The 13,888-nt window shown below is 37.0% G+C and overlaps 1 protein-coding gene across 2 annotated transcripts in view; it reads left to right on the forward strand.

Annotated features, from left to right (window-relative positions):
* Positions 1-13,888, forward strand: part of AGO3 (argonaute RISC catalytic component 3) — a 220,630-nt gene that overhangs the window by 167,957 nt on the left and 38,785 nt on the right. For both annotated transcript variants that reach the window (XM_006886442.1, XM_006886443.1), the window contains one exon: positions 3,052-3,236. In XM_006886442.1, the coding sequence (XP_006886504.1) occupies positions 3,052-3,236 (185 nt within the window). The remainder of the gene's footprint in view (positions 1-3,051; positions 3,237-13,888) is intronic.

The following is a 13,888-nucleotide window of genomic DNA, read 5'->3' on the forward strand; positions in this document are numbered from 1 at the left end:
GTCTCTGCAGTACTTGCTATGTATCAATGCTCTTTAGTTTTGCTTAGGATAGGACAGAGCTCAGAACTATTGTGCATAGAGTAACTGTGAGTCACAAGCAACTCAGTGGCACATAACAACAACAAAGAAGAACTTGTACTCCTATTACTTGGTCATAAATTATTTTTAGCTTTTATTCTGCTCAATAGAAAAACAAAACTTGAATTATAACTTGGACTTTGAAGTTGAAGCTGTGCATTCTTAGTGTTTCATTAGGAATTAATTTAACTGTGTTCCTTCATTTCCATCCATGTCAGAGCAAAAGATGTTGTTCCTCAACTCCAAAGCTAATTCTACCATGATGTCCACTTTCTTCCACCCCTTCAAGGCCAATTCTTTTATCTATGCTCTTTATTACATCACATCCAGTCTCTCCCAGAACCTTTAACACGTTGCCGCAAATGATGGCAAAATGTGTTTCTAAGCACGGTCGTCAATTTAAAAGTGTGCAGCAACATGTTTAAACACAAATTTTCTCTCATTTCCTCAACATATTTTTCTCAACTAACTCTTTGATCATAGTCATAAACATTCTTGATTTTCCCATTAAAAATAAAGGAAATACATTATTTCTTTTTATTCTAAGTTCTTTTTCAACTGTTGTCCTGTCTCCATTATTCAGTTGAGTTTTTTCAAAGAGGTTAAACAACTCATTTCCACTTCCTTCTTTCCAAAATTTAATGTGTTCTATTTCCCACATCCATTTCCCCAGGTGTTTTCTGTCAGTATATGTGCTCCCTGATCATTCTGTTTGGTGTGGGGTGGTTTTTCTTTTTTTTCCATCTTCAGTTTTCAGTATACTTAACTTACTCTCTCAAACTTCTGTCCTTTGTCCTATAAATATCAAAAATGCTCTAATGAAACGAAATCCTTGACAATCTCTAGTATCTTTGCACATACCAAGTCTAATGGTTTCTTCTCAGCCCTTATTTTCTTTCATGATAGGCTACATTAGAGACAATTACTTTGTTGACATTACTCTCTTTCCTTTCTACCCCCTAAATTGTCTAAAATCTTTTCTTCCCTGTGAATCGTATCTCCTTTGGACCTGACACATCTCAAGAAATTCTGTTGGCACCCTTTGTTTGAGGATAGGATGAGATCTACTTGCAGACTACCCCACTGTAAAACTGTTAAGGTCTCTATTGATTCAGAAATAGCCAAGTGGTTCAGACCACATTGATATTTGAAATCTTTTACCTTCCTCTTAAGTCTTTTCTTATTACTCCCTTTTCATTACTCAGAACAAAGAATCTAAAGCATTCTATTCTAGCTCCCTGGCACTTTTTCCATTTTTGCTTCTATTGAGAATGCCTTCCTCTTCTCTTTACCAATCCAAATACTACAGTTTTCTCTGATTCTCCATGTAGGAAATAATATTTTAACTCTCAATTAGCATGCTAATTTATACACATACACATATATAACTATTTGTGTAAATATCCTGTGTTCCACTCTAGGTTCTAATTTTCTTAGAAAAATTGTTTTGTCTAATTTAAATCTCCACTAAATGCTTATAAAAGGTAAAACCATTATGAATACTCCATCAGTGATACAGAGACCAACTTAACCTAGGTCAGTTTAGAATTTGTCTTACCTCCTTCTTATGAAGGGGAAAAAAAGAGATTCTGTTTAACTGTTCATTCTTATTAACTTAAATCTTTAAATGTATTTATTAATCCTTACCTATTGGAATTTTTCACCACTGCTTCCACAAAGCATAAGGGCAGTTTTTATCAATGTTTTCATTATCTTACTTGACCTCTAAAAACTCAAAACCTAGCTTGTTGCCTTTGAGTTCGTGAGAGGAGATTACTCATCTCTCGCAGAGCCGCCAGTGAATTCTGACCACTTGCCTTTGAGTTGTTAGCCCATTTCCCTACCAGAGTTCCTTCTAAAAGACAAGGAACAATTCCCAAATTAAGTAACTTTTTAAACTTAGAATAGCTCTTTTACTTTGCTTTTGTTATTCATAAGTTGAATGGAATTCTCATAATCATTGATACTATGGCTCTTTTTCTGAATGACTAAAAATATTTAACTTAATATATCTGAGATTAACACTAATATGTAAAAGAAAAAGGGAATTCCTACAATTTTTTTTATCTTGAAATGAACACAGTGTTTTTGAGCAAACATCACCCTGATCCTTATCTTAGAACTTTATTTGTTTTGAAAGTAAATAAACTGATGTAAAATCCTCATATTATTTTTCACTTTTTGCTAGACTTACTGCAGAATTTTGTTCACATATAAGGTTATTTGTTTCTTATGTTTTTCGGTGTAAATGAAAATACATTAAAGTGCTGCCTGTCTGCTTTGTTTTGTTTTGTTTTGTTTTAATCCTTTTGAGGTCATAATCTTTCTAGCTAACCCAGTTTGAATATGTAATATTATAAAAGGAAATTCTAGGCTGGTTATATAGTTATGGTTCTGCCGTTTCTGAACTCATTTTACTTTAGCTAAATTTTTAATATTCTACAGATGAAAATAATATATAATCCACCTCTAAATTTTAATGTTCTACCTAAGATGACAATAATATGTAATCTGCCTCTCATTAGGATAAAGTTCAAAAATACACAGTGGCCAAAATTTATCAAGTTCTTAATCATATCTCAGCATTATGCTCAAACTCATTGCCACTGACTAAGAACTGGCTTACAGCTGACCCACCAGCAGGTTATCTGAGGTTGCAAATTGCTTGGGAGGAAACTGCCTATATTTCTCCTGTGGATCAGCTGGTGGACTTGAAATACCAGAAAGAAACCTCTTTTGGATTAGCAGTGAATTCCCTACAGACTTCATCACCCAAGCTCCCTTTAGCAATGTTCTAAGTGCTTTATATATATGTTATCATTTAATCTTCATGCTATTCTATAATGAGAGGAATGATTTTTAGATAAAGACTTGTGACCTTTTTTATATTTTCTATCCCTTTCTTAAACTTTGTCTTCTTAGTACATGTTGATGACTAAACAAAGGTTTAGTTTTAGTGTTTTCTATTTCTAGAGGTTTCACAGACCAGCTGCGGAAGATTTCCAAGGATGCAGGAATGCCTATCCAGGGCCAGCCTTGCTTCTGCAAATACGCACAGGGGGCAGATAGTGTGGAGCCCATGTTCCGGCATCTCAAGAACACCTACTCAGGGCTGCAGCTCATTATTGTCATCCTGCCAGGGAAGACGCCAGTGTATGGTAAAGATGTCTTAAAATTACATTTTTCCTCAAGTACTTTATCTTGCCCTTAAAAGTATGCTACAGTGTATTTTAAACCTTCCAAGCATCAAAACATTTACTAACTATACAGAAGTACGTATTTGCTATTCTAAGACAAATCATTACTGTAAATTAAATAGTTGAGGAAGAAATAGTGTGAAAAAAAATTAGTAACTAAAAGGACTGCAGCCTTAAATATAGATTGAAGCTCAACATCAAGAAAATGATTTTTCACCACTGGGCCGATTGGCAGCATCATGATAGAAGAAGAGACTGAGATTGTTAGCAGTTTTAGTTTGCTTGGCTCCACAATCAACACTCTTGGTACCAGCAACCAAGAAATCAAAAGACAAATTGCACTGGGAAAGTCTGCTGTCAGGGACCTCTCCAAAGTACTGAAGAACAACAATTTCAGTCTGGGGACTAAAGTGCACCTAATCCAGGCTATGGTCTTTGTAGTTACTTGCTATGCATCAGAAAGCTGGACAATGACTAAGGAGAATTGATGCCTTTGAGTTGTAGTGCTGGAGAAGAGTATTGAATATACCATGGACTGCTAGGAGAACAAACAAGTTTGCCCTGGAGAGGCTAAAGCCAAGCTGTTCAATGTAGGCAAGGATTCTAAAGCTCTATCTGACATACTTTGGACATGTTTCAAGAACGGATCAGTCCTTAGAGAGGGACATCATGCTTGGGGTGGAGGGATAGCTCAAGAGAGGAAGACTCTTAATGAGATGAATTGGCTCATTGACTAGGGTAATGGGAGTAAGTGTGTCAGAGACTAAGGTTGGCTCAGGATAGATCAGGGTTCAGAGCTGGTGTACACAGGGTCACTATGAGTCACAAGCGACTAATAGCACATAAAATCAACAACAAGAACAAAAGAATATCATCCATGAAGAAAGCAAAAGGTCATTACAGAGACAGAGGAAAAAGAAAAGACCAAGATGGATGTAAGAGGAGACCCTGAATATCACTCTGGAATGTCAGGAAGGCAAAACAAGGGAAGAAATGACAAAGCTAAGAGTTGAATAGTCAATTTCAAGGGCTCCTCACAAAGACAAAGCAAAGTATTATAATGAAACATGCAAAGATTTAGAGTCATAAAATCAAAAGGGAAGAACTCATTCAGTATTTCTCAAGCTGAAGGAATTGAAGAACAAATTCAAGCCACGAGCTGCAATACTTCAAGATGCCATGGGCAATATATTGAATGATCAAAAGAAGATGGAAGGGATACACAGAGTCCCTGTACAAAAAAGAATTGGCTGACACAACTTTTTCAAGAAGTAGGGTATGATAAAAAACTAATTATAATAAAGGGGGATTCAAGCTGCTGAAGGAATAAGATTCCAGCTATCAGTGGAATAACAGTTGATATATTTTGACAAACAGATATAGTCCTGCATGTATTTGTTAGATAGGACCCAAAAATTGACCAATTGGCTGGAAGAGATCCATATTTATTCCCATTCCCAAAACTTGTGATCCAACAGAATGTAGAAATTATTAAACAGTAGCACTAATATCACATCCAAGCAAAATATTACTGAATATTATCCAAAAACAACTAGGAGAGTACATCATCAGAGAACTTCCAGAAGTATAAGCTGAGTTTAAAAGAAGCCATGGTTCCAGGGATACTGCTGATATCAGATGGATCCTGGCTGATAGTAGTACCAGAAGAATGTCTATTTGTGTTTTGTTGATGATGCAGAGACATTTGACTGTGTGTATCACAACAGACTGTGGCTAACATTAAGAAGAATGGGAATCCCAAAACATCTGATTGTGCTTATGCAAAATCTGTACTTAAACCAGAAAGCTGTTGTACAAACAGGGCAAGGGGGCGTCTGTGGTGCAAAATCAAGAAAGGAAAGCATTAAAGATGTATCCTTTCTCCATACCTTTTTGATTGGTATGCAGAATAGAGTATTCAGAAGGCTGAACTTTATTAAGAAGGATGTGGCATGCACACCCATTTTTATTGAGGCTTTGTTCACAATAGCAAAGAGTTAGAAACAACCCAAGTGCCCATCAACAAACAAATGAGAAGCTGTAGTATATTCACACAGTGGAATACTATGCTGCATTGAAAAACGAACTCAGGAAATATTATACAAAATGGGTGACCCTGGAAGACATTCTGCTGAGTGAAATATCTCAGTCACAAAAGGACAAATACTGCATAGCGCCACTATTGTAAAATGGGACTGACAACGGGGTTGGGGGAACTTAAAAAAAGAGGAGCTAAATACTGTACACTGCATTAAAACAGATGAGGGAGAGAAGTGTTTAAAAGGAATATAGGATTAGATATTATTTTCATGATAAGATTACAGAAAAAGAAATGCATATTGAGGTGGACAGTGGACTGGGCGGGGGTTGTATAACAATTTCTTTTTCTTCAAAGAGAAAAGTGAACTGGGCAGGGAGAAAATGTGCAACAATGAATGAATGGGAGGAAAATTAAATGGAAAGAATAGCTATAAAAATATAATATGTTGCACTTAAAAAATCATTAATTAAAAAAGTTTAAAAAAAAAGAATGTGGCATCTGGCTTCAAGGAATACTAACAACCTGCATTATGCAAATGACAAAACCTTGCTCATCAAAACTGAGGACAATTTGAAATGTTTGCTGCAGAAGGTCAAAGACTCCAGCCTTCAATATGGATTGCATCTTAACTTCAGGAAAACAAAGATACTTACCACTGGGCCAATAGGTAGTATCATGATAGATGGGAAAAGAATTGAGGTTGTTAATGATTTTTATCTTGTTTGGATCCATAGTCAACACTCTTGTCACCAGCAGTCAGGAGATCAGAAGAAAGTTGCATTAGAAAAATCTGTTTTCAAAGATCTCTCCAGAGTGCTAAAGAGCGATGATGTCGGTGTAGAGCCTAACCTGCACCTAATTCAGATCACGCTCTTCTCAGTTGCTTGCTGTGCATCCAAGAGCTGGATGATGAATAAAGATGAAAAAAGAAGAATTAATGCCTTTGAGTCTCCATGCCAGAAATGAGAATTGAACATACCATGAACTACCTAGTGGTCTGTCCTGGAAAGGGTGAAACCAGTTTGTTTCTTGGAGGCAAGGATTTTAAAACTCCATCTCACTTGCTTGGGCATGTCACCAGGAGGGACCAGTTCTTGGAGAAGGATATCATGCTTGGAAGGGTGGAAGATCAGCACAAGAGAGGAAGGCCCTGGATGAGATGGATTGACACAGTGACTGTAGCATCGGGATCAGGTGCACATTTTCTAAGACATTCCTGTTCATTCTTTTGGCAGTCCGTGAAAAAGTCCATTTAGTATTTTTCTCCAACATTATTCATTATCCAGCTCTCAGATGCATAGCAAGTAATGGAAAAAACCATGGCCTGCATCAGGCGCATTTTAGTCTTCAGACTGACATCATTGCTCTTCAGTATTGTGGAGCTGTCCCTGAGAGCAGACTTGCCTATTGTACTGGTTTGTTGTTGTGTACCGTAGAGTCAGAACTGACTCATAGCTGACCCTTCGGTGGGTTTTCAGTGGCAGTTAATCACATGGAAGGAGATTTCCCATCCTTTTGCAGAGTGGCTGGTGGCCTTAAACCACATGCCTTTGGGATTGCAGCACAGCTTCTTGCCACTAGACCACCAGAACTCCCACTCAGTTAAAAAAGAAAAAAAGACAATGGCTTACTGGTAAGAAATTGTGCTACCAACACAAATGTACATGGCCCAAAATCACCACCACAGGAGAAAAATGAGCAGTCTCTTTCTGTGTAATCAGAAAACCCTGCTTCTGAAAACCTAGTAGAGGATCAGCTATGGGTCATTTCCGACTTAACAGTACACAAGAGCAACATTGCATCAGGCAATTCTACAACAAGAGACCTTGTTAAATGTTAAAAAGCAAAAAATGTCAGGGAGCTCTGGTGGCCTAATGGCAAGAATCTGCACTGCACTCCCAGAGGTACAAGGTTCAAATCTACCAAATGCTGTCCTGGAGAAGGAGGGACAATCTCCTCCTATACCAGTCAGACCTGATTTGATGGTACATGCCAAAAAAAGAATAAGACAAACAAAAAACAAAAAATGGCACTTTGGTGACTAAAATGTACCTGATCCAGCCATAGTATTTTCCACCACCCCATATACATGTGAAAACTGAACAATGAAAAAGGAAAACTGAAGAATTGATGCATTCAGATTATGATGTTAGCTATGACTATCAGCTATACCTACCATCAACTGCCAAAAGATTGAGCAAATCTGTCTCAGAAGATGTACAAGTAGAATGTTCCTTAGATACAAGGATGACTAGCTTTTGTCTCATTTACTTCAGACAAATCATTAAGAGACATCAGTTGTTGGAGAAAGATAGACACTTGGTGAAGTAGAATTTAATCAAAAGAGAGGAAGACTTCATGAAATTAATTAACCCAGTGACCACAACAGTGGGTTCAAACATAGCAATGATTTGGGCACAGGATCACACAGTGATTCATTTTGTTATACGTAAGATTCTTATGAGTTGGAGTTATCTCAGCAGTACCTAACAACAACCACAACTATAAAAACACAAATGGAATATATCATTTTCAAACTACCAAATGGAGTTATTTAAGTTTAGAAATGATAAAGGAAATCACAAAGGAAAATATACTTGTTTGCATAAAAATTGAAATTTCTGTGACAAAAATATATTTTAAATTAAAATATAGGGGAGCTCTGGTGGCCTAGTGGCAAGAAGCTGCACTGCAATTCCAGAGGTGCACTGTTCAAGTCCACCAGATGCTTTGCTGGAGAAGGAGCAGTACCAGTCAGATGCAATTTGACGGCACGTGCGCGCACGTGCGCGCACACACACACACACACACACACAAATAGTAAAAAAATTTAAATAATATGAAAACAGTTCAACAAATGGAAAAATAAAGTATTTTTTTAAATATTAATACCCATGGATTATTGCAGTCAACTAAAACATTCTTTTATTTAGTGAGCAAGAGATACAAACCAAAATTTTCAAGTAGAAACAAAATAATGTGACAAAATGTTGGTTTCCAGCTGTGGTTAAAGAAAAATATAAATTAGTAAAGAGAAAAGTTTATGCTACTAAATTGTTGTTGTTGTTGTTGTTGTTAGGTACGCTTGAATCACATATGACCTATGGTGACCCTATGAACAACATATCTGGTCCCTGTTCTATCCTGTGCCATCTTCACACTTCTTGACACACTAGAGACCATTGCAGAAATCACTGTGTCAGTCCACTTAGTTGAGATCTTCGTCTCCTTCACCAACCCTATGGCTTTCCAAGCATGATGTCCCTCTGCAAGGAATAGCCTCTCCTAGCAACATGTTCCAACACCACAGCTCAAAGGCATCAATTCTTCTGTTACTCATTGTCTAGCACTAAGATGCATAGTAAGTGATCAGAAAAACCATGGCCTGAATCAGACATACCTTAGTCTTAAAACTGACATCATTACTCCTTAATAATTTGGAGAGATCCCTGACTTCAGACTTTACCAGTGCAATATGTATCCTGATTTCCTGACTCTTGGTATCAAGGATATTGATTGTGGATCCAAGTAAGATGAAGTTATTGAACAGTTTCAATCTTTTCTCCATGATGTTGCCTAATGGTCCAGTGGTAAGAATTTTTGTTTTCTTGACACTGAGATGCAATACATATTAAAAGCAGTCTTTGATCTTCTGCAACAAGTGCTTCAAGTCCTTTTCACGTTCAGCAAGCAAGGATGTGCCATTGGCATAACACAGGTTTTTGATGAGTCTTCCACCTGTCTTGATGCACATTCTCCCTCACAGAGTCCAGCTTCTTGAATAATTTACTCATCATATAGATTGAAATAGAAATGGAGAGAGAATAACCCTGACACACTCCTTCTTAATTTGAAATCATATAGGGTTCCCTTACTCTGTTCACACAACAGCCTCTTGCTCTAGGTATACATTTTACATGAACACAATTAAGCCATAACTTGTTATGATCCACACAGTCAGATACCCATGCTACTAAATTAACAAATATATTTAAAATATTTTAATACCTAGTTCTTGTGAGTACTTTATTCATAAGTGTAATACCTAATGATTCTATTATTTTAAAGCATTGCTGATGATGATAAAAATTGATACACTCTTTATATCCAAATACATAAAAATACGGCTTTAGTCTTTTTTTAATTTTATTTTTATATTGGATTGCAAACAATTCGTATAGTGTGTTTCACACTTTATTTATGTACATTGTACTTTGTAAAATTAATCATCATTGAACTATGCCCACTATTACCTTGTGTTTTCAAGTCCCTACCAGATCTTTCCTATTTCTTTTACCCCCTCCCTCCACCTACCAAATTTTGCAACCCTATGATTTCCCTCTGCCCACTCTCACCCCTCTGCTCCCACCCCTTCCCACCTTGTGCCCCTTTAAAGATTTTACTAGTTATCCTTCTGTTTTTACAATAATGGTCTTAGGCAATATTTGTCCTTCTGAGATTGAGTTAGTTCACTCAGAATAAAGCTCTCCAGTCTCTCTCAAGTTATATAATATTTTTCAAAATCCTTGCTCCTGAGTGCTGCATAGTATTTCATTGTGTGACCGTACCATGATTTCTCAATCCATTAATTTGTGGCTGGGCATTTGGGTTGTTTCCATGTTCTTGCAATAATCAGTAATGCTGCTATGAACATTGGTATACAAATCTCTATTTATGTCTTAGTTCTAATTTCCTTGGAGTATATTCCTAGCAGTGGAATAGCTGGATCATAAGGAGTTTCTTCTATGTTCAGGCTTAGGGACACCCACTCTTGAGGGGCAGGGGGGGAACGAGCAATAATACACATCAAGCACGACCCCAAAATTTCCCTTTACTTGCCCATCTGGACCAGCATCCACAAACAGCAAAAAGCCACACTCCCAGAATGGAGTCTTCCAGGCCTCTGCCAGCAGTCCCCTCCCTACCCCTGTGGGGTTTTAAGCCAACACCTTTGAGCAGACTTAAACCCTAGGAAAAGGCTCAGGGACACCCACTCTTGGGGGGAGGGGGGAAAGAACAATAATACATATCAAACACAACCCCATAAAAGCACAACCCAAAAACCTTCCCTTTACTTGCCTATCCGGACCAGCACCCACAGCAGCAAAAAGCCACACTCCCAATATTTTTCCTTGTGGGACTGAGTTAGTTTATTCAGCATAATGCTCTCCAGTCCCTCCCAAGTTAGGTAATAATTACAAAATCATTGCTCCTGCATGCTAATTCCTCAATCCATTCGTTTGTGGTTGGACATCTGGTGTACAAGTCTCTGTTTGTGCCTCAGTTCTCATTTTCTCAGAGTATATTCCAAGTAGTAGAATCGCAGGGTCTTTGTTCAGCTTTTTGAGGAAGTGCCAAACTGCCTTCCAGAATGCTTGTACCATTTTTTAAAATGTTTTTTAAATCTATTATTAATTTCAATGAAAATTTACAGAGACTTTGGATTTCCATTCATTCATTGTTGCACTTTTCTCCCCTCCCAACCCCCCCCCCCCAGTACACTACCCTCTTGGAAAAGTAAAAGAAAAATTCTTTCTTTGTTTTACAATCCCCCCCCCCAACCCCCAGGTCCACTCCACTATGCAGCCTTCGCTCTGGACAAAAATACCTAATCACATATCCCATTTAAACAGTTTTCTCCCTCATCTGTTTCAGTGCAGTATACATTATTAAATTCATCTTTCCCAGTCTCCCCCAACCCTGCGTGGCACCATGCAGTATTTGTCCTTTTGTGACAGAAATATTTCACTCAGCATAATGTTCTCCAGGGTCACCCATTTTGAATAATATTGCATGAGTTCCTTGTTTCTCAATGCAGCATAGTATTTCATTGTGTGAATATACCACAGCTTCTCTATCCATTAGTTTGTTGATGGCACTTAGGTTGTTTCCTACTCCTTGCTATTGTGAACAAAGCCGCGATAAACATGGGTGTGTGTATATCTGCTTGGATGTCAGTTATGGCCTCTTTGGGGTATATTCTCAGTAGTGGAATTGCTGGGTCAAATGGTATCTCTATTTGCAACTTTTTGAGAAAGTGCCATACCACCTTCCACGGTGGTTGCACCAGGTTGTACCATTTTACAATCCCACCAACAATGTATAAGAGTTCCTTTCTTGCCACATCTTCTCCAAAATTTATTACTTGCTGCCCTGTCAAACTTTGCCACTGTTACTGGAGTGAGATGATACCTTATAGTTGTTTTGATTTGCATCTCTCTTATTCCCAGTGATTTTAAGCATGTCTTCATGTGTCTGTTTTCCATTCTAATATCTTCCTCTATGAAAATTCTTCCCATTTCTTTTGCCCATTTTGTAATTTGGTTATGAGACTTTTTTTTGTGGAGGCCCACAAATATTCTGTAAACTTTTGCTATGTGACTCTTTAAAAATAGACATTATATAATTGGACAATTTTAGACTTACAGGAAAATTGAGCATACAGTACAGAAGATTTTTCATATGCCCTCTTCATCCTCCTTTTTCTCCTCATGCAGTTCCTCCTATTATTAACATCTTGCATTAAGGTGCCTGAGTGGTACAAAAGATTCATAGTAGATCACTAACCTAAAGGTTTGTGTTTAGAGTGTACCCCATAGTATTGTGGAAGAAAGGCTTAGCAGTCTACTTCTGTAAAGATTATAAACTTGTGGAATGTTTCTGCTCTATAGTTGCTATGATTTGGAATCAACTTGATTTGGGTATGCATTAGAATGGTGCAGTCAGTGAACTTATAACAAAACATTATTAACCAAAGTCCATAATTTGCATGTAGGTTCACTCTTTTTGTTGTACAGCTCTGTGAGTTTTGACAAATGCATGTCATATATTCCTTATAACATTGTAATTGAGTAGTTTGAAACCCCATTGACATCAAGTTGATTCCAAATAATAGTAAACCTTTGGGACACAGTAGTATTCCATAAAGCTTCGAGGCTGTAAATTTTTACAGGGGCAGGACACCACATTTTTCTTCCAAATAATTTAGTCACCCTAACAATTCCTGTATTTCATCTGTTTGTTCTTCCACACTGCCCACTTCCTCCAGACAACTGCATCCATCTGTCACTTATTGACATGGTTAAATCCCAAAGACAAACTCATTTTATGAAAATCAGCATTGGCAAATCCAGAGCATGCCTATATTAGATCATAAAATGGAGGATGGCTACATCATTGCTTAGCTGCCAAATGTCAACATCATATACCTGCCAAATTACATCCTTACCTAGTAACCAAGACATGTCGTGACATAACTGCTAACCTGCTGAAAATGATGGTCTAACCATGGTGACATAGAAACTTAACTGTCAGAGCCAGTGTCACTCTCACCCCCACCTCAGCATTCATTACTGCCAGATGTGCATATTTCATGAACAGAATAGATAATAGGAGCATTTTTACTATTGTCATGAATTTAAAATGTTGGGTAATGAGATAGTAGTCAATAAATAAGAAATAGATATACTGATCTTTTTATTGTCTTTGTAGTATTGCCTTTTCCAGAATGTCATGTAATTATAGTTGAAATTTTTGGTATATACACTTTTTAGATTAGTTTCTTTTACTTAGTAATAAGAATTTAAGTTTCTCTGGTGTCTTTTACAAGATGAGTAGTGTATTTCTGTCACTTTTTTAATTATGGCAAAATACATATAAAATTTTCCATTAAAAAAATTTCCATTTTAAGCATTTTAAGAATATAATTCAGTGTCATTAATTAAATTCACCATGTCATTCTGAAGAGGCGATAGAAAATGTGGCATCAGTGCAGGTGTTAGATAGATTCTAACTCAAAGCAGGGAATTCCAGAAAGATGATACATACATTTTATTGACTATACAAAGATATTTGGCTTTGTGGATTATAATTAAATTATGAGTAACATTAAGAACGATGACAGTTCCAGAACTTTCATGGGAATCCTGTTAATAAAACAAGAAATAGGCACTCAAATAGAATTAGGGACTACTGCACAGTTTTAAATCAGGAAAGGTGTGTGTCAGTATTGTGTCTTTTATCCATACCTATTCAGTCTGTGCAGAGAAATAATTAGAGAAGGTGGACTATGTAAAGAAGGATATGGCATCAAAATTGGAAGTAGATTCATCAACAACCTGTGTAATGCAGGTGACACAATCTTGCTAGCAGATAGTAAAGAAAACTTGAAGCACTTAGGGAAAAAGAGTAGATGGATTCAATATGAAACACATCTCAACATCATGAAAACAAAAATGCTCACAACTGGACTGTTAGGTAACATCATGAGAGAAAAGATTGAAATTGTCAGTGATTTCATTTTACTTGGATCCACAATCAACATTCATGGTAGAAGCATCAAGAAATGAAAAGAGGTATTGCATTGGCAAATCTGCTATTAAGGACTTCCTTAAAATGTTAAAGAGCAGGGATGTTAGTTTAAAGAGTAAGTTATGTTTGACCCAGACTGTATTATTTTGCATTGCCTCATATGCTTGTGAATGGTAAACAATGAGTAAAGAAGATTAAAGAAGAATATATTACAATGAAATGTGCAAGGAGTTGGAGTCGGAAAATCAAAAGGGCCGAACTC

This window comes from Elephantulus edwardii, unplaced genomic scaffold (genome assembly GCF_000299155.1).
Source record: "Elephantulus edwardii isolate Elephantulus edwardi_28Jun2011 unplaced genomic scaffold, EleEdw1.0 scaffold00049, whole genome shotgun sequence".
Taxonomy (NCBI): domain Eukaryota; kingdom Metazoa; phylum Chordata; class Mammalia; order Macroscelidea; family Macroscelididae; genus Elephantulus; species Elephantulus edwardii.